Below are 23,133 nucleotides of genomic sequence, written 5' to 3' on the forward strand. Positions count from 1 at the left end.
CATGCACATCTAACCTTGGTGCAAGCTTATGTGTGGAGAACACCATATGACCCGCGGCAATTTGTTTACATACATGTGCATGAAACACGTGTTATTGATTCTGCACCAAATGAATCAGGTGCTACTTTCAGTATTGAGTACTCCTGAGTCAAGCCTGTAAAAATGCTAAAATTGCATCAGTAGAAATTTGTCAATATTTTTTTTACATTACATATAGGACAAGCTCTCAAAAGATATTTTTCCTAAAATTTTAATTTTCATTATTAACCAATTATGGACCACCAAACCTGTAAATACTCTATCATTTCTTCACCCATTTCTAGACTGGTTCACAGTTCTTCCGTATAATTAGTACCGTGTGTCCTATAACCAGATTTAATTTTTTTTGAAAAAGTTGTATTTTACTCCTTGATATTAGAGCATAATTGTAAGAAAGAATTGGCCATGCTTGTGCATGGATAATAGTGCAATAGCATTTTATGTGATACCAATATCTATAGTTAAATTGCATCCGCATCACATGTTGCTGTGTTGTATTGTACTTATTAATGGCTTATTCTTGTTATTAAAATAATTGTTTTCTGCCTTTGTATCTTCATGTTATCTTTCTATGGCATGCATGCTACACAAAAGAAACACAAGCATGCTGACATCAGCAAGTATGACATCACAGGGTATCAAATTACATGACGCATTGTATTTTCATCTCTCACTGGCTATAAGACAAGTTTTAAATGTTTTAAATTTCAAAATTGCATTTCTTTTCTTGCTGACTCTCACAGAAATAAGATACAGTGCATCCCTATTCACATCAATCAAACAAAACAAATAAGTGTGCCACATGACAGGTCAAAATGATAAGAGGCCATTGCCCTTTTGTGACTAAAACATATACACACACCCATGAAGCATCAAGAGATGCTGACATTCCAAACTTATTTAAACTATCATCACATGTGATTCATGACCCCCAAATGTTAATAAAAAGGTATAAAAGCCAAGGAAGAGTTCCATAAGCTTTATTATACTGAATAATTAAATAACATAGTGCTACTTTTTAGTATAAAACTATGGGGAAGGGTGAATAAGCAAAGAATAGACAGAGTAATTTCTTCAAGCCTGGTAATGTTCCCCACAACGGGGGTGGGGGGAATGTGTATCAACCCAAATAACACATCAGCATGAGGTATGTTACATAAGGACAGCAAGAGACAAATTTGAAAAAGCTATCCAAAGTTCCTATAATGCTGACATTGATGTTGGAGACAGAAAGTGTATGCACAAACTGTTATGACTCAAGCTATTAAGTATGCTGGAGGTGGAGAAATGTGTGAAAAACTTTGCTATGCCAAGACAAGTTCATGTCTCTATGCAATATGCAGACACTGATAAAAATTGTCACTGAATACACTACTTGTTAAATTTAAGTAATAGAATTGAATTGCATATTGAAGTTGTCTAATACATAAACATATACCTACATTTACCCAAAGCTCATAAAAAGTTAAGAAAAAGTCTCAAAATCATTACTGTGGCTACTTTCCACTATAAGCAGTGTTAAATTACTTACTTTTTAATATAAAGCTGAAAAAATGCATACATTATTGAACAAAAGAGAAACAAAGCAAACATTGCAATCACTCAATTACAGTCAAAGGGGAGGTAATACACCTTGAATTGGCAAACCAAATAGCAAGCTCTAATTTACAGCTAAATGATTCCTTACTATTACTTGATGGTAAGAACAGAGCAATGTAGGTTTAATAAATAGCTTTTGTTTCAAATATGAAACCATATTTCTGACATGAAGCTTGTTTTCATTTATTCACAACAACATATATGGTGAAGAAAACCCATATCACTTAGTGCATGCAGTAATCAAATGCTGAGATTTGGAATAATGTGTTCTGAGACCACAAGTTGCAACACCCTGAGTATAAAGGTTTTCTATCATGGGACTTGGTACATGAAGAAAAAAGAGATCTGGTTTGGTGGGAGAGAGCAGTATGTTCACCATGCAGTTATACATCAAGAATGTTTCAACTGTATGAAGGGAGGTTGGGGAAGAAAAACTGCCTGTGTAAAGAATGCAATACAGATAGGACTTTTGCAGACTTATATTGGGAATGAAGGGTTGAAAACTATTATTTTAAGTGAAAATGTCCCTCCCTGCTCCCTCAACAAAAGGAATGCAGAAAAGTTCCAATACTGTTTGCCCAAAAATGTAATGTACCAATATGAGAAACATGCTGAACATAGAATAGGTGTCAAGGAGTTTAATTCTAGGATAAGAAATAAGACCGGTATAATTGATATTCAATGTGACTCGACATATAATAATTCAATTTACAGGTTGAGGCAATGCAGCATGTGCAGTTTTGTGCACAGTCCTTATTTTTACAATGTTCTCTGCTTTGATCTGCTGAGTGTGTCTCTAAAGTTAAATGATCAGTACTGATACATAAGTGATTGTGACATAAGTGGCTTACATATAAAATCTACCCCACCCCACCCCATTTTGGGGAATTATTGCATGTGTTAAATGGTATTTAACCATACAGGCCAATCTATGGGTACCATCATATGAAATTCTGCCATCAGGCCATACTGTGCTCTTTTCCCTATGGCCTGAGCTATATACTTCCACTCTCCAGTGTATAAAACAATCCCCATCTGTCTTTTGTATAGAATTTTTCTCCAAAATCACATGCAAACCATGATAAAAAGACTCCATTATCACTGTCATATGTAAAAACCACCAAATTGATACCCTGGATGCACGTGGTAACCATGGAAACAACAAACTCCTATTATGGTATAGGTCGCATATAGGACTCACGGTACTAATTCCACTCCAATGGTAAACATATGGAAACACTGTCATATTCAAAATTCAATAACTTAAAATTTATGGGTGCTGATAATGACACCTATAATTTTTCATGCACATCTAACCTTGGTGCAAGCTTATGTGTGGAGAACACCATATGACCCGCGGCAATTTGTTTACATACATGTGCATGAAACACGTGTTATTGATTCTGCACCAAATGAATCAGGTGCTACTTTCAGTATTGAGTACTCCTGAGTCAAGCCTGTAAAAATGCTAAAATTGCATCAGTAGAAATTTGTCAATATTTTTTTTACATTACATATAGGACAAGCTCTCAAAAGATATTTTTCCTAAAATTTTAATTTTCATTATTAACCAATTATGGACCACCAAACCTGTAAATACTCTATCATTTCTTCACCCATTTCTAGACTGGTTCACAGTTCTTCCGTATAATTAGTACCGTGTGTCCTATAACCAGATTTAATTTTTTTTGAAAAAGTTGTATTTTACTCCTTGATATTAGAGCATAATTGTAAGAAAGAATTGGCCATGCTTGTGCATGGATAATAGTGCAATAGCATTTTATGTGATACCAATATCTATAGTTAAATTGCATCCGCATCACATGTTGCTGTGTTGTATTGTACTTATTAATGGCTTATTCTTGTTATTAAAATAATTGTTTTCTGCCTTTGTATCTTCATGTTATCTTTCTATGGCATGCATGCTACACAAAAGAAACACAAGCATGCTGACATCAGCAAGTATGACATCACAGGGTATCAAATTACATGACGCATTGTATTTTCATCTCTCACTGGCTATAAGACAAGTTTTAAATGTTTTAAATTTCAAAATTGCATTTCTTTTCTTGCTGACTCTCACAGAAATAAGATACAGTGCATCCCTATTCACATCAATCAAACAAAACAAATAAGTGTGCCACATGACAGGTCAAAATGATAAGAGGCCATTGCCCTTTTGTGACTAAAACATATACACACACCCATGAAGCATCAAGAGATGCTGACATTCCAAACTTATTTAAACTATCATCACATGTGATTCATGACCCCCAAATGTTAATAAAAAGGTATAAAAGCCAAGGAAGAGTTCCATAAGCTTTATTATACTGAATAATTAAATAACATAGTGCTACTTTTTAGTATAAAACTATGGGGAAGGGTGAATAAGCAAAGAATAGACAGAGTAATTTCTTCAAGCCTGGTAATGTTCCCCACAACGGGGGTGGGGGGAATGTGTATCAACCCAAATAACACATCAGCATGAGGTATGTTACATAAGGACAGCAAGAGACAAATTTGAAAAAGCTATCCAAAGTTCCTATAATGCTGACATTGATGTTGGAGACAGAAAGTGTATGCACAAACTGTTATGACTCAAGCTATTAAGTATGCTGGAGGTGGAGAAATGTGTGAAAAACTTTGCTATGCCAAGACAAGTTCATGTCTCTATGCAATATGCAGACACTGATAAAAATTGTCACTGAATACACTACTTGTTAAATTTAAGTAATAGAATTGAATTGCATATTGAAGTTGTCTAATACATAAACATATACCTACATTTACCCAAAGCTCATAAAAAGTTAAGAAAAAGTCTCAAAATCATTACTGTGGCTACTTTCCACTATAAGCAGTGTTAAATTACTTACTTTTTAATATAAAGCTGAAAAAATGCATACATTATTGAACAAAAGAGAAACAAAGCAAACATTGCAATCACTCAATTACAGTCAAAGGGGAGGTAATACACCTTGAATTGGCAAACCAAATAGCAAGCTCTAATTTACAGCTAAATGATTCCTTACTATTACTTGATGGTAAGAACAGAGCAATGTAGGTTTAATAAATAGCTTTTGTTTCAAATATGAAACCATATTTCTGACATGAAGCTTGTTTTCATTTATTCACAACAACATATATGGTGAAGAAAACCCATATCACTTAGTGCATGCAGTAATCAAATGCTGAGATTTGGAATAATGTGTTCTGAGACCACAAGTTGCAACACCCTGAGTATAAAGGTTTTCTATCATGGGACTTGGTACATGAAGAAAAAAGAGATCTGGTTTGGTGGGAGAGAGCAGTATGTTCACCATGCAGTTATACATCAAGAATGTTTCAACTGTATGAAGGGAGGTTGGGGAAGAAAAACTGCCTGTGTAAAGAATGCAATACAGATAGGACTTTTGCAGACTTATATTGGGAATGAAGGGTTGAAAACTATTATTTTAAGTGAAAATGTCCCTCCCTGCTCCCTCAACAAAAGGAATGCAGAAAAGTTCCAATACTGTTTGCCCAAAAATGTAATGTACCAATATGAGAAACATGCTGAACATAGAATAGGTGTCAAGGAGTTTAATTCTAGGATAAGAAATAAGACCGGTATAATTGATATTCAATGTGACTCGACATATAATAATTCAATTTACAGGTTGAGGCAATGCAGCATGTGCAGTTTTGTGCACAGTCCTTATTTTTACAATGTTCTCTGCTTTGATCTGCTGAGTGTGTCTCTAAAGTTAAATGATCAGTACTGATACATAAGTGATTGTGACATAAGTGGCTTACATATAAAATCTACCCCACCCCACCCCATTTTGGGGAATTATTGCATGTGTTAAATGGTATTTAACCATACAGGCCAATCTATGGGTACCATCATATGAAATTCTGCCATCAGGCCATACTGTGCTCTTTTCCCTATGGCCTGAGCTATATACTTCCACTCTCCAGTGTATAAAACAATCCCCATCTGTCTTTTGTATAGAATTTTTCTCCAAAATCACATGCAAACCATGATAAAAAGACTCCATTATCACTGTCATATGTAAAAACCACCAAATTGATACCCTGGATGCACGTGGTAACCATGGAAACAACAAACTCCTATTATGGTATAGGTCGCATATAGGACTCACGGTACTAATTCCACTCCAATGGTAAACATATGGAAACACTGTCATATTCAAAATTCAATAACTTAAAATTTATGGGTGCTGATAATGACACCTATAATTTTTCATGCACATCTAACCTTGGTGCAAGCTTATGTGTGGAGAACACCATATGACCCGCGGCAATTTGTTTACATACATGTGCATGAAACACGTGTTATTGATTCTGCACCAAATGAATCAGGTGCTACTTTCAGTATTGAGTACTCCTGAGTCAAGCCTGTAAAAATGCTAAAATTGCATCAGTAGAAATTTGTCAATATTTTTTTTACATTACATATAGGACAAGCTCTCAAAAGATATTTTTCCTAAAATTTTAATTTTCATTATTAACCAATTATGGACCACCAAACCTGTAAATACTCTATCATTTCTTCACCCATTTCTAGACTGGTTCACAGTTCTTCCGTATAATTAGTACCGTGTGTCCTATAACCAGATTTAATTTTTTTTGAAAAAGTTGTATTTTACTCCTTGATATTAGAGCATAATTGTAAGAAAGAATTGGCCATGCTTGTGCATGGATAATAGTGCAATAGCATTTTATGTGATACCAATATCTATAGTTAAATTGCATCCGCATCACATGTTGCTGTGTTGTATTGTACTTATTAATGGCTTATTCTTGTTATTAAAATAATTGTTTTCTGCCTTTGTATCTTCATGTTATCTTTCTATGGCATGCATGCTACACAAAAGAAACACAAGCATGCTGACATCAGCAAGTATGACATCACAGGGTATCAAATTACATGACGCATTGTATTTTCATCTCTCACTGGCTATAAGACAAGTTTTAAATGTTTTAAATTTCAAAATTGCATTTCTTTTCTTGCTGACTCTCACAGAAATAAGATACAGTGCATCCCTATTCACATCAATCAAACAAAACAAATAAGTGTGCCACATGACAGGTCAAAATGATAAGAGGCCATTGCCCTTTTGTGACTAAAACATATACACACACCCATGAAGCATCAAGAGATGCTGACATTCCAAACTTATTTAAACTATCATCACATGTGATTCATGACCCCCAAATGTTAATAAAAAGGTATAAAAGCCAAGGAAGAGTTCCATAAGCTTTATTATACTGAATAATTAAATAACATAGTGCTACTTTTTAGTATAAAACTATGGGGAAGGGTGAATAAGCAAAGAATAGACAGAGTAATTTCTTCAAGCCTGGTAATGTTCCCCACAACGGGGGTGGGGGGAATGTGTATCAACCCAAATAACACATCAGCATGAGGTATGTTACATAAGGACAGCAAGAGACAAATTTGAAAAAGCTATCCAAAGTTCCTATAATGCTGACATTGATGTTGGAGACAGAAAGTGTATGCACAAACTGTTATGACTCAAGCTATTAAGTATGCTGGAGGTGGAGAAATGTGTGAAAAACTTTGCTATGCCAAGACAAGTTCATGTCTCTATGCAATATGCAGACACTGATAAAAATTGTCACTGAATACACTACTTGTTAAATTTAAGTAATAGAATTGAATTGCATATTGAAGTTGTCTAATACATAAACATATACCTACATTTACCCAAAGCTCATAAAAAGTTAAGAAAAAGTCTCAAAATCATTACTGTGGCTACTTTCCACTATAAGCAGTGTTAAATTACTTACTTTTTAATATAAAGCTGAAAAAATGCATACATTATTGAACAAAAGAGAAACAAAGCAAACATTGCAATCACTCAATTACAGTCAAAGGGGAGGTAATACACCTTGAATTGGCAAACCAAATAGCAAGCTCTAATTTACAGCTAAATGATTCCTTACTATTACTTGATGGTAAGAACAGAGCAATGTAGGTTTAATAAATAGCTTTTGTTTCAAATATGAAACCATATTTCTGACATGAAGCTTGTTTTCATTTATTCACAACAACATATATGGTGAAGAAAACCCATATCACTTAGTGCATGCAGTAATCAAATGCTGAGATTTGGAATAATGTGTTCTGAGACCACAAGTTGCAACACCCTGAGTATAAAGGTTTTCTATCATGGGACTTGGTACATGAAGAAAAAAGAGATCTGGTTTGGTGGGAGAGAGCAGTATGTTCACCATGCAGTTATACATCAAGAATGTTTCAACTGTATGAAGGGAGGTTGGGGAAGAAAAACTGCCTGTGTAAAGAATGCAATACAGATAGGACTTTTGCAGACTTATATTGGGAATGAAGGGTTGAAAACTATTATTTTAAGTGAAAATGTCCCTCCCTGCTCCCTCAACAAAAGGAATGCAGAAAAGTTCCAATACTGTTTGCCCAAAAATGTAATGTACCAATATGAGAAACATGCTGAACATAGAATAGGTGTCAAGGAGTTTAATTCTAGGATAAGAAATAAGACCGGTATAATTGATATTCAATGTGACTCGACATATAATAATTCAATTTACAGGTTGAGGCAATGCAGCATGTGCAGTTTTGTGCACAGTCCTTATTTTTACAATGTTCTCTGCTTTGATCTGCTGAGTGTGTCTCTAAAGTTAAATGATCAGTACTGATACATAAGTGATTGTGACATAAGTGGCTTACATATAAAATCTACCCCACCCCACCCCATTTTGGGGAATTATTGCATGTGTTAAATGGTATTTAACCATACAGGCCAATCTATGGGTACCATCATATGAAATTCTGCCATCAGGCCATACTGTGCTCTTTTCCCTATGGCCTGAGCTATATACTTCCACTCTCCAGTGTATAAAACAATCCCCATCTGTCTTTTGTATAGAATTTTTCTCCAAAATCACATGCAAACCATGATAAAAAGACTCCATTATCACTGTCATATGTAAAAACCACCAAATTGATACCCTGGATGCACGTGGTAACCATGGAAACAACAAACTCCTATTATGGTATAGGTCGCATATAGGACTCACGGTACTAATTCCACTCCAATGGTAAACATATGGAAACACTGTCATATTCAAAATTCAATAACTTAAAATTTATGGGTGCTGATAATGACACCTATAATTTTTCATGCACATCTAACCTTGGTGCAAGCTTATGTGTGGAGAACACCATATGACCCGCGGCAATTTGTTTACATACATGTGCATGAAACACGTGTTATTGATTCTGCACCAAATGAATCAGGTGCTACTTTCAGTATTGAGTACTCCTGAGTCAAGCCTGTAAAAATGCTAAAATTGCATCAGTAGAAATTTGTCAATATTTTTTTTACATTACATATAGGACAAGCTCTCAAAAGATATTTTTCCTAAAATTTTAATTTTCATTATTAACCAATTATGGACCACCAAACCTGTAAATACTCTATCATTTCTTCACCCATTTCTAGACTGGTTCACAGTTCTTCCGTATAATTAGTACCGTGTGTCCTATAGGCTTCGTCATAGACAGTTATTAATAGCCTGCGCTCGCATGCAAGCATGACCGGATAAACAGGTCTCTTTAAAAAAAAAACCCACTAAACCTAGCAGATTCTAATTAATAGAAGAATCAAGTGTCATATTTTTGTTCGACTTATAAACTCATTCTGGAGTAAAGATATGCGCAGCAGATTGGTTTTAAGTTTTACTTGCAGAATGTGTGTGTATTTGTACAAGTTGGCGTACCTATTCTTATCCGTACGCATTCCCGTGAAACTTTATGAATATCGTTGATGTCCATCTGTCTATCCCTCAAACCCGTATGCCCATCTGTCTGTCTCTCAAACACGTCTGTACGTCAGGCAGAATAACTCACCAGCTTATGTTGTAATGACGAGATGCGGACGTTTGGTTTCCGTCAAATGTCAGGGAAAAAAATGAAAGATGAAGAAATACTTGTTCGTCTTATGTAGAGATATTAATCTTTTCAACGGAAGTTTATGCACAGATACATGAAGGCAAGGCGCATAAGAAATACTACAGATGTTCACATCGTCTTACACATTCGTTTCACAAAAGCGTATTTAATATGGATGGGAATGGTTTACAATTAACAAGCAGTGTTTACAAATTAAATGTTTTCTATTAAATAGCATGTGTCTAGTTTGTTATAGTATGAGCACATACAATGAAATGACCAATACCAATATATGCACTGCTTTTCTGGTTCAACTTACCCAGCTAACAAGGATGATGCCGATGGTCATACTCGTACTATGAAGAACGTTGCTTATGGATTCTTCTAAACTTTGGCAATCCGGAGTCCCACACATCTGACTGGAATGTACGATAGGTATAACAGACACCGGGTCCACTGATGATCCATTACTTTCATAACTATCATCTGTCCTCGAATTTATTGCAGATCTCAAACCAGTCTGTAATCCGTTATGATTGGTTGAATTATCGGTCATTTGACTATACCGATGACTTCCAGCCGGCAAGTGCAACACATTATTTAATTTTGGTCCACTTGTTTGACTTGATTTGTGCGTCCAGACAAGTTTTGCTGACAAAACCATTGCATAAAATTCTTCTATGTTGTCTTTATTCAGGTTGATAAATTTATCTGGATAAGTTTCCTGTAGCTTTATGATGAACGCGTTTGCGGATTCAGACGACATTTTTAAAATATCTGAAACAGAGCGAAAGTGTTCAAAACATTTAAATTGATCAATTTTACGTATGTATACAGAGTTCAATGTAACACATTTAAGAATATAGCCATATTTTGTGATATTGTTGTAAAATCAATGATCTCATGGTCAAAATCTTGCCCTATGGTCTTTACCGATATCTAGCAAAGTTATCAACGTTTTAATTTTTAATTCTTTTGCGCGCGGGCGTGTGTTTGTGATCTTACTTTTTAACGTAGCTTTAACAATTTTTCATTCATATCGCTACGATGTCTGCAGTGTGGCAGTTATAGCGATGTCTAGCACTGGGGCATCATGCCGCAGACATGTAGCATCAGGTCCCACCCAGTCACAATATCCTGACACCAGGCCTACCAGTCCTAACACTAATCTCTTAATGCTGAACGCCTATCGAGGCAGCTGTTAGTACCATTCCTATAAGTGTTTGGTATTACTCGGCCGAGGTTCGAATCTGCGACTTCCCCAGGTTCGTAGAGAGCGATCACGGGCCCTGGGGTAAGAAACACCCGGGCCTCTCCTAGTTCTTGTTCAAACAGAACTTTTCTTCTATAAAATTAAAAAGCGTTGCTCGACCCGGGCCCGGGGATATATACCCGGTTGCCTCCCCCCCCCCCCTTCTTGGCGGACGCTCCAATACTTTTGCTTAATCCAGCTTAACCGGATAATTTCATATCAGATAGTTCATCTTAACATTTGTTTTTATAATAAATACTTTCAGCGGATGTGAAAAACTGGCTTAAAACAATTTCGAGCCCTGTATATTTGCGTGTACTACAATAATTTGTGTATCAAATGTTTGATAATCTGTGGTCGTTTCTGATTTGCTTTCTAAGCAGTAAATTTTTTAAGCTCTCTAGTTTTACTATTTCGGTTCTGCATTGACTTCTATTTATTAAAATAATAATACAATGAAAGGATGGTTATATTAATGCCTTTCAAATAAAATTATAGCCGGATTTTATATATCATTAACCCTGGAAATGATGTAATACAAATTTACAACGGCCGACTACACAAGACTGAAGTATTGTCAATTTGTAAACAAAATTAAAGGAATCAGAACGGTTGTCAACTTACCTTTTACGTGATGCAGATCTAGAATTAGTTCCCCTAGAACTAGGGTACAGTCTATAATGGTAAGGGCCACAATAAATAACAAGAAGAATTTCTTCATCAAAATCTTGGAACCTTTCTTTCGCCATCTGCAACAGACAACAGGCAAGTTATGAATAGTTGCAGACATGCCACAATAAAATGGACTGTTTGAGACTGTCTTTTCATTAGCCCCAAGCTTTAACGAGGGAAATTGCAATACTCATTGTCTGTCCGTCCGTGCGTCTCTCCGTTCGTCCATCTATCCTTCTGTCGGTCCTTCTATCCATATGTCTGTCCGTGGTGTATCTACTTCTACACCTCTGGGCAGAAATTGATAACGTTGTATTTTTGCTAACGTTGGCCATGTTCCAATCTGTGATAGCTACAAAGTTTATGTGATATTAGCTAAATTTTATGAAACAGTCTCTCTGGCAACTGCTTTTCTTTTTTCTTTTTTTTTTGTCCACTGTGAAAGAATCATGTCTTGCAATTACAATTCTTTTTTTTAAACAAAAGATGTAATCACGTCATTTTGTTTGCTACTATAAATTTGTCAGTGGGAACCCATACATACATACATGCATGCATACATACACATACATACATACATACATACATACATACATACATACATACATACATACTTACATACATACATACATCGACAGGTTTTCAACCATTGCGCACTACGTTTACTGGAGCAGAGCTGCCCAAGTATTTGTGCAAAAGAAGCAAAATTCATTTTTTTTTCTTTCTTCATAAATCTGTTCTTCAATTTGTTCGTCTGTCTGACTTTTTTTTTCATCTGCAATGAGACATTGATTTAAGACCTCGAGTATGAAACAGAACTTCCGCGAGATAGTAATTACTTAACAATCCTTATTGCTTGGTTTTGCCTTCTCTGCTAAGGACATTATTCATGAAACGGCACATTGGTACCATATTTAGCGTTAAACAGTGTGTAACATTTATGTTTTAACAGTTCGCCAGAAAAGAATTTGGGATGGGAGTATGAGCTATATCAGTAACGAATGTCAATTCTGTTTTCGATTAGTTTATATTATATTTTCGCTAGTGTCCCAGTGCTGCATATTTACTATATGTGTATTCAATGCAGTTCTTTGAGTTCTATTATTTTGACCGCTTTGGTGGCCTAAGTGATTAAAGCGTCCGCCTCGGATGCGGGCGGTCGTGGATTCGAACCCTGGCCGAAATATACCAATGACATATAAAAATCGTACTGGAAGCTGCCTAACTTGGCGTTTAGCATTAAGAAGTTAGTGTTAGAATTGGTCGGCCTCGAGTCTGGATAATGTGACTTGGTGGGACATGAGGTAACATGTCTGCAACATTATGCCCCATTATTGCTGGACATAACTATTACTTGCAACACTGCAGACATAGTAGTGATTCATATCAATGAAAAATTGTTAATGCTAGGTTAAAAATCCAAATCGGACACACACACAGACACACACACGCACTCACACTTTAGTGTTATGATAACATTCTTTGCTCTTTCTATCACATACTTTATCCGGAGTGTTACATTCGTGACAATAAGAGACTCACATAATGGTATATAATAGTGTGATTGGCACAAAAACCAATAAGGAAGGTTATAGGCGGATTTTTGTATCAAAATGTTTTGACATAAGTTACTAACAGCACTAGTGCTTGTCGTAAAGTTGTCAAAACTTTTCTAGGACCCCCACCCTCTTAAAGTAATCATGTCTACATTTCACAAGGTAGCACGCAGACGTTCAAAAGATATGGAATACATATGAGACAATAAAACATCCGAAGAAAATATTCAAACAAAATAAATACTAAGGAAGAAGAAGATTTCGTTAGGTTGTTTTAAGGTACACCGCGACAGACATGTTATTTAGTAGCCGGGCAATTGGTCCAAACCAGCCCATGCACAAATCGTATTAGTCGCCCCAGGCTGGTCCGATGTTAAGATTTCAACTCGCACCATTTTCAGTCTCGAGTTCTCACGCTAACCTTCGAACCACCGCGGCACTAAGCAGAAGGTCAAGAGGTTAAGATATGTAGGATTCAATTACCGCTTCCACTGAAAATCTGAAACGTTTTCTTCAAAAATTGAAGACTGAACTTTAACCCCCCAAAAATCTGCATCGTTCATATTTTGGATTTTCTCAAATGGAACGGTTGTACCCATTTTTTCTCACAACAATAATTGTATGGAACAAAATGTCAATAGGTCGTTGTATAGCTTCTACTTACGCGCTTTTTGTAACTCTCGTCTGGACGAGTTCTTTGTTCAATACTACCTTTCTTGCAATAGCTGCAATATGGACATTTATTTGTGATTCTTAACTTCTTAAAGTTAATTAAACCATTTAAATGATTTCACATAAATGATCCGAAACAATTTCTAACACCCCCCTGCACCACTTTGGTGCGTGTAAACTTGTTACCTATTATTTCTATCACGGTTTTGCTTTTCTTCAAAACGTTAAGCCTTCTTCGCTCTGAAGGCAAACTAAATCGCATGCACGTTTTAGCACCACGGATCGATTCTGCATTGTGGTTCTTAGTTTATGTAATTGCATGATAACACTTTTTCACGGATGTGCTGTTTCCTCTTTATTTCTTTTTGACGATATTAATTCAAATGCAGCAGCACCTGTTCATTTGATGTGGAGGTTCCTTCTGTGTCAGAAAATAAACAACTTTCCCTATTTAACTTCAGGTAATCGAGCTCTAATGAAAACCATTTTATCTTCGTACGAAAAATATATGTACTACTTACACGTTAAATATTAACAAGAGAGGCTGAGCGGGAGAGAAATATTTTCCCAGTGCTCTTCCACAGAATTTGAAGCATAGAAAATCTCATGCAAAATACGAAAAAAAAATATATGTTGGCACAAGTAATCTCGTTTCGCAGGAACAAATCTCAGTTAATTCAGAGTTCATAGTTAGCTGACGCTGACTTGTAGTTTTGAAACATTAGAGTAATTTTATTTAAGTCAAAAAATACAGAACCAGACCGTTAAAATGTAACTTTAGAAACAAATATGCAACTTATCATTTAAACATTTGCTCGATTTAATTTTTTACAAATTTTATCTGTACATGAACTAATTCAATGTTCACTTATCTAATATATCAGAATACACACATGTTAAGAAATTAATTTATTACGCAGGGATTGCCGTATACAAATTAGTCGCAAGAAAGCAAACAGTTATTGATTATTTCACCCATATGCTATTTACACGTACTCGAATCGACATGATGGTGCGTACGAACTAAACAAGTATTGCTATTCCGTATACCGTATAATGCGCACCACTACAACTGGTGCCTAAAATAACAGTTAGTTGCGTACACGATTTGCATTATCTATTCCACCATAATATTCCGTGTTCGCAGTATTTGCAGCAGAAGCTTTCTAATGTTCAGATATTTTTCTGCATCCTTCAGATGAAGTTCTACCAGACCAATATTAAACAAAGGACATTAATGTAGTGACATACTTTCAGCAGAGTACCTGGCCCAATTTGTCTCATAAGGCTGATAGCGGTACGGTTAGGAGGATATAGGATCCTAGGGTATTACTTTCTTATTTCCTCACTTTTGCAGATATACTGGGAATGGTCATGTCCGTGTATTGTTGAATCTAGATCGCTCAAGGTAAGATGGTGTCTTAGCGATATAATAGCCTAAAAATTGAATAGCAGCCCGAGGTTTACTTTTGCGTAACATCGGAAAAGTCTAAGGTTCGTACACACATTTCACACTGCATATCATTTGGTATCATTTAATACCATTATCAATAGTATAGAATATCAAGGGAACTCTATCGTAATACACAAAACACAGTCATTTGACAAAATCCGTCTGATGTGGTATACCTCGAGTCATCTCAGAGTTAGTGGACATGAAGATTCTGAGTGTATGTACCGTCCTGTGGCAGTCAAACTTAACATATGCCAATTTCAATGAATCATTGACCAATCAATACAAACGTTGACAAGGTGTGGGGTGTTACGTAATTAAAGCCACACTATGAAATTTTCAGTATATCCTTAAACGGTTGTACTAATTTTAATGGAATAACTGTCAAGGAAATATAAAGTTTATATGACGAGTTATGTTTATTTTGAACCTTGGGCATGTCTGTCCTGGCGACATGTCAATAATCCTGGAACTATCACGCAACGCGCCTGCCAGTGCATCTGTTGCTTAACAATACCAGACTACCTTAATAAAACCAATGTGGTAGATATCTAACACTTAAATTGTTGAATATATCTACGTAGACATGACATCATTTTAACATTCATTGGATCTCAACACTGTAAATTTGCATCTTTTTCTTCTCATGCGCATTTAAGAACAAGTTATCTAAGACTGTCTTGGTGCCATTGAAAAACCTTGCAAATGTCTCACTGTTCTATTTAAATATGTTTGCCAAAATAGATGTGCCATCGTAAAAAAAATCACTATGAACAGCAGTACCCTATGCCTTCAGAAGAACGACTCAGGTCAAAAAGCATTGTGATTATTATCATTATTATTATTATTATTATCATTATTATTATTAATTGTATCATTATTAATTTTATTATTATTATTATTATTATTATTATTATTATTATTATTATTATTATTATTATTGTGCTTAGTGAGGTCGAGGTCAACGATAGTATGTTAAGAATATTTCGAAACTCAGGAAGGTAATTACTGTGCCAACCTAAAATACTTGGAAACTCAGGGCGGTAATTACTGTGTCAACCTAATTACTTGTTATCTTCAAGATGTATTGAAAGGCTTGGTCTCATTAACAGTACAAGACTTCCATAGAATATCAGATTACTTAATCGGTAGATGGAACCTAAACAGAATTATTTCTGAATAATATCAGGAATACGATATCCATCGTAGTTGATTCTGGTGATTGCAGATTTTGTTTTAACTCAATCGAATCAGGCACTACATCTAATGTCACGAGGGAACTATCGTATTTTGATTGTTGTTTCTAAGAAGTTATCACAGCTAATGTAACTTGATTTCATAATTCATGGGAGATCAAACTAAGGTGATAATTTTTCATTTTACTCTTTACCGTAGCCGATTGTAACTTACGATTTAGTCGGCCATAATCTGAAATTTAGATTCGAGTAAACAATTGGATGAAGATGAGGTTTCGTCTTGAATTTGATCAATCAGCAACTATGTATATTTACATTGTTAGTTAGCTAGTTTCTTATTTATTTATTATATGCTATGGGTGATGTTACATTGTATTGCTGACCTTGTCCAAAATCAGCGACAGTTTTGTAAGCAACATTGTTTACCTTTTTCTGACCGAAAGATATATATTAGGATTATTATCTTAAACTGAGTCAATGACATTGTGTTTACTGTTTTCTTTATTATAATTTTAGTAGTAGACCTTGTAATCATAACTAAGATTTTATCATTAGGTAATAGTTTTGTTTAGAAAATGCTAAATGTGATCTAGATCATGTAGAGGAGCATAAAATATTGTTTACTAGAAACAAATTATTTCTGCAATAACAACTTAAACAGTCTTATTGTTGTGTCCAGTATTTCATTTGGGCTGGAATTTATTTATTCAAACCAATATTATTCAGAGGAAATAAAGAGTGCTCATTTAAAATAATACTCTTGGAAATAGAAACTTATAAATATAGTGAAATTTAACCGATATATTCTTGGATATTATTATTGTGATTCAACACAAGACTTAGCTCATCATTACTATTCAGGCCATCACATGCACATCAACACTGCCAGCGTTGGATTTATTTTAGAATACCAATAAAGTTTATTTGAAACTTCAATTATTATGACTTGTGTTAGAACTTCTAGGATTATTTGGGATTTAATTCGCAATCATTGAAGTTAATTTGTTTTAAATATTTTCACATTGTATTTTAAAGAAATGAATTGTTTATTGAATTTTACCAAACTTGTTGGTTTTCGCTCCTTTTTGTTACTTTGTTTAAGACCATAGATTCGCAACACAGATCTGAAAAGCTTAGACTGTATCCCCATATAAGACATAGTGATGGAAGGGTTTGCTTTTGTTTCATTGCTCAAAATAAACCTCTGAACGTTTTCACAGGAATGAAAGAACATCGAATCGTCAGTCTATCATTATTCCACTTATTCTGGTTCCATTATTGGAAATTAGAATTCACAATGCGCCATCTGTACAAAACAAGAACCGGTGAATGTGCAGTACAAACACTGGCTGCGAGGTATCTACAACTGGATGATGAAGCGTGTCTGCCCATGCGTTATTTAGATAATTACCAACGTTGTGTGCCATGTGACACTAAAAAGTGTTATTACTCTTTCAATTGCCTTTGAATAATTCTGAATGTAGCAGGCTTAGAGAATGTCTGCTCTTCGTTTCAAAGTGATATGTAGCTATCTAAAAAGCATGTAAATACGAGGCGAAAATGAGGCATGGGGTATTTTAAAGCGGTTGTATGGGTTGCAGACCGCGTTTTATTCTGACCCACACTCTCTTCTCTCTCTCTCTCTCTCTCTCTCTCTCTCTCTCTCTCTCTCTCTCTCTCTCGATTGATCGATAATGAAGCATTAAGTTGAAGTAAAGATAACCCCGTTATTAGCTAATATTCGATCTATATGCATAAACAGACACCCAAAGAACAGTTGAGTTTCAAATGTTTCATGTTCGCGAAGACAGCTTCTCTTTTCTCACCAGTGTAAACTTTCTTGAACGACTCACGGTACTAATGATATGGAAAAATGGGAACTAGTCTAGAAATGGGTGAACATAACATAGAGCATATAGGGGTTTGGCTGGCCAGGATTGGTTGATGATGAAAGAAAATTTAAGTACAACAAATTCTTTTGAGAGCTTATCCTAGTTGTAACTGAAAGAAAAAAATAGAGACAATGTGTTAATGATGGAATCTCAGTCCTTTCATAGCTCGAGTCGGTAGGACTCATTACTGTAATCAGTATATGACTCTTTGGTGACGTATTGAAAGCACGTGTTTCGAACACATGTAGAGCGAGAAAATGCCGTGGCTCATATGGTTTTCTCTACACAGAAGCTGTCATCAAGGAATTGTATATACCGATAAATGTAAGTTTGATCATGAGCATACAGAAAGTTAAAGTTCTTGAACTTTTAATATCATGGTGTTTGCATAGTTTTACTATGTGAACTGTATTAGTACCAGTATTAGTATTAGAATCATCGCGGGCAACTGAGAATATGTCTCTGTTCTGTAAAAGTCCTACATAGTTTAAAACAGATGACTATATCATCGTCATGTGTAGCATAAAGTGTCAATCATCCACATAGGGCATCTTTTAGTATCATGCATTTCCATGAATTATTTCGAAATTGTCAAAATTAAGTCCCAAAAAACAATTAGCAAGTATATATTTGCCCGGGCACCTAAGGTGGTATCGTGCAGCATTTGGAAGAGGAATTAGTCTTAAGTTTTTGTAAGATAACTTTCCAATCAGTGTCATTGCATTCACAATTGGATCTGTATGAGTCTGGATGCAGTCTCCGCTAGAAAAGCATTGAAAATGATCATCAATCACTGCACTAACGATGCATCATTCGAGGAGATTAAATTAAAGATTAAATTTCGAATATGCACACAATTTCGCTTTCTAATAACCATTTGAATCTCGGAATAAACTTTGGCATTGAGGAAACACTTCTTATAAACAGACTTTTGCTTAATATATTACTGCAAATACCGCCTAAACAATGTAGCGAACATTTGGATTCACAATTGATTTAAGTATAAATTGTCATTACTTAAAACTTTGATTAAATGAAACCCGAATTATTTGATGTCAGTGGTATGGCAAGTTCTAATATATTAGTTTAATTTAGCCAGATATTGTGCTCCGTCTGATGACACGTCGGCGGAAATAAATCGGAACGCATATACGAATACATATTGATTAGAAAAATAATCCTAAGCTCCTCAGAGGATGAGAAAAAGAATAATTTGTCAGAGTTGCTTTTCACATACGAAACACCTGTCCGTACTCAAATTAGAATTTCCACATACATGCGACTCTGTATCCTTAGAGCCAACCTATGTGCGATTGCATATTCGATTCATTATTTACCAGAATAAGGCACATTGATTGATCTTAAATAAAAAAGGTAAGGTCAGTTCTTTATCTGTTATTTTTGTTTGTCGGTTTTTTAAACGGAGCCATTTTTATTGAAGGAAATAAATGTACGCAAAACGGGAGGCTGTAATCTAAACATATTGTCATTCCACTGTCGTCGGCACGCAGATACTGCTGCGCATATATATATATATATATATATATATATATATATATATATATATATATATATATATATATATATATATATATATATATATATATATATGATGGATGGAGATAGATAGATAGGATGGTAGGTAGGTAGGTAGGTAGATACATAGATAGATAGTAAGAACTCAGAGAACCTGTTTTTTATTGTGTACATAGTCAAATATGAACCCCGGAGCAGATCAGTTTCATTGTTGAACACATTTGCTCTGGTCATACTTTGAAGGTATTGTTATATGTGATTTCTCTACATGAATTAACGTTACCGCCTGTGGGAGATGTATTAGTTCATCGCACCTATTTAACATTTGAAAGATATTTAAACTGATCAATTTAATCCTTTAAGTTTGAAAGAGAGAATTAACAAGGTTATTAGAGGAAAACCGAGAACAATCAAATATGTTGAAGCCCTTCTGCTTGTGACGTATTGTTAAGGCATTGCCATTATTACCTGACCAAGGTCAGTATGAAGTTTTAAATTATTTATTTATTTGACATTTAGGCAAATTGTTTTAGTATTTGCTAGATAGGTTCAAGTTGTGTAATGTTACACTGCATTAGCCAGACCATCACTAGATTGAGCTAACCATGTCATTTAAAAAAAAAAACAATAAACAAAAACACACAAAAATAAAATTTTAATTTGGCTATGATTGACCGAGATGTAAATCTGAGGCAAGGAGGAGGTAACTCTGAGGCAAGGAGATGTAACTCATGCAGGCAAGGCGGAGGTAACTCTGATGCAAGGAGATGTAACTCGTGCAGGCACGGAGTCTCTGTGCTTTTATTTATTATTGTTATTAGTGAACACAAGAACAATATTTACTTTTTGTTCTGGTTCTTCTTTTTTTTTTACAAGTTTTTAAATACCATTCTCATTCACGGAAAAATGTTTTCCGCAGTGTCCTTGAACTTTCGATGATTTCGAATGCCGACAGAAACATACTCTGATAAAACGGCATCTTTAAAAAGACGTTTTAATTTCGCTTTTCTCAAAATAAGTTCATGTCATACAATGAGTTTTGAAATTAACCGCAATGTTATGCAAACAATGTATCCATGGCTACCGATATTAAGGTAAGATCCCTTACTTGAAATGGATTTCGGTAAATGCTATATAGTGACTATATGTCAGTTCGCATTTGTGTAATGAAATAATGGATCAATAAAACCATCAAAATGTCCAATACATTACTGTAGTGTTATTCGACATAATATCTTTCGTATGATACTGTTAATTTAAATGATAGGTATTAAATTGCTATTCCGTCAGTGCGTCTGATCTTCACGATCCCATGTCAATAATAACACAAGAAGTTCCACCAGAGATCGAAATATGTTCATTAATACTGTCGCATCATCTTCCATTATTTAATTTATGGAAGAAGGCAAAATTTACTGGTGGTTCGGTCAGTCTTTCAAGGGTCCTGTTTATAAAGATTGCAAAACGAAGTCAGTCATTCCAAATGATCTATTTGATCTTTGTTATTGAAGGGAATTATTGCGTCTGTAGGCTTAGATCAAATATGAGTTTAGCATTTAATGTCTAAACGTACAACGATGAAGATTGTTATTTTACCTCCCCTTAATATGTACAACGATGAAGATTGTTATTTTACCTCCGTGTTAAACGTACAACTATGAGGATTGTTATCTTTCGTACAACGATGAAGATTGTTATTTTACTTCCGTGTTAAACGTACAGCGATGAAGATTGTTATTTTACCTATGGACAACAATCAATATTGTTATTTTACCTCCTTTAATACATACAACGATGAAGGTTGTTATTTTACCTACGTATTACGATGAAGAATAATGTTTTACCTCTCTTTATACGTACCATGACGACGTTTGCTTCTTTACCTCCCTCTTATATGGTGTTTAACTTGTTGGTTTTAAGGGCCCTTTTAGCACATTATTGTCCTTCGAAAGCCGAGAGGATTGGAATTAAGTGCCTTTTCCAAGGTCACGCCGAAGCAGCCGGATTCACTCTGTGTTAATTGCATCTGGGGTCGGGGGAAGAGGTTATGTATTAGCTTGGTTCTAGCAATACATTGGTCCGATAAAACAACAATTTTCATATTTTCAGCCCTTTTCAAATTGAGTAAATCGTAAACATTGCTTCATTGTCAAGGCGACGTAAATACAAGGCATGAAGAATATTTATCTACTAAAATACATTTCAAAAATAGGTTGGAATGGTAACCAACGTGCTCCTTATGTGGCAACATGATCTCTGACCACTCTGGTGGCCTAGTGCAGTGCTGTCCAACCCGCGTTCCACAGGCCGCATGCGGCCCGCGGGCTGAGTTTAAATGGCCTGCCAGAGCTCGAGCAGTTATATAGTCGATGCTTTTCAGTTTTCTGCTGCGGCCCTCAAATAATGACAGTTTAAACGCAACGTGATGCTAAAATCTGGTTACCCTAGCAACGGAAGTGTGTATACAAAGAAAGTTTTAGTAACGAACTTGAATATTAATTAATGTAATAAATAATCGTATTCCTTATTCTGTGATTTAACATTAAGCATGATTGATTTAAGCTGAAAGATTTTCAATGATTATCCCCCATCCCCAAAGGAGCTATATGATATCGCATTTTACTTTAGAGGATTTTGTTTTCCATCTACTTGTCCCTGATTATTGTTATCAATTGTCTGCGTTCAATCAATTCAATTAATAGTCTGGAGCGTGTTCCACCACTGAAGAACTAAAGAACTTAATTAACTCAAAATAAATAGATTTCACTTTTGATGGCTGTTTGGCCCCATATATTTTGTTTCAACTTTCAATCGATACTAACTCATACTTTTCACCATTGTAGTCATTAAAGCATTTCGTAAACAAGTGTTTTCTCGAAAATCGGTATGAACAAAACGACATAAAATTCTTCATATTTTGCTCTATCCTTTACTGGGAAGTTAAGCACCCGTGCATCTTAGCATGCAATTAACAAGTGTGTGAGAAAACTTAAAGAAGTGTAAGAAAATGAGTAATAAAAGACAGAAATTGTAGCTTGTTTAAAAAATGGTCGAGTTGAAAAAATCAGATCTGATAAGAGATACAAGTAACTGTAAAATCTTGTTAGAAATGACCATTGGATAAACAGAATACCTCTTTTGCAGTTCCTATGTTTATTGGACAGCTGGCAATGCAATCAGGTATTGCCAGTCTATAAATACTTTTAGACGTGAACTAATCTTTACTACTCCAGTCTTGCATACCCAGCATAACCGATAGAGTGGAGAAACAAGGATAATTATTAATTACCCCATTTTGCTGCTTTTCTC

General features: G+C 35.1%; 1 protein-coding gene across 1 annotated transcript in view; it reads right to left on the minus strand.

The window, feature by feature from the left end:
• The window catches only part of LOC149785334 (uncharacterized), a 104,742-nt gene that overhangs the window by 40,081 nt on the left and 41,528 nt on the right, over positions 1–23,133 (minus strand). The window contains exons 3-4 of the mRNA XM_089979228.1: positions 11,472–11,596; positions 9,915–10,372 (exon numbers count right to left, since the gene is read on the minus strand). Coding sequence (XP_089835354.1) covers positions 9,915–10,372; positions 11,472–11,596 — 583 coding nt within the window. The remainder of the gene's footprint in view (positions 1–9,914; positions 10,373–11,471; positions 11,597–23,133) is intronic.

This window comes from Sinohyriopsis cumingii, chromosome 13 (genome assembly GCF_028554795.1).
Source record: "Sinohyriopsis cumingii isolate HCF-2022 chromosome 13, ASM2855479v2, whole genome shotgun sequence".
Taxonomy (NCBI): domain Eukaryota; kingdom Metazoa; phylum Mollusca; class Bivalvia; order Unionida; family Unionidae; genus Sinohyriopsis; species Sinohyriopsis cumingii.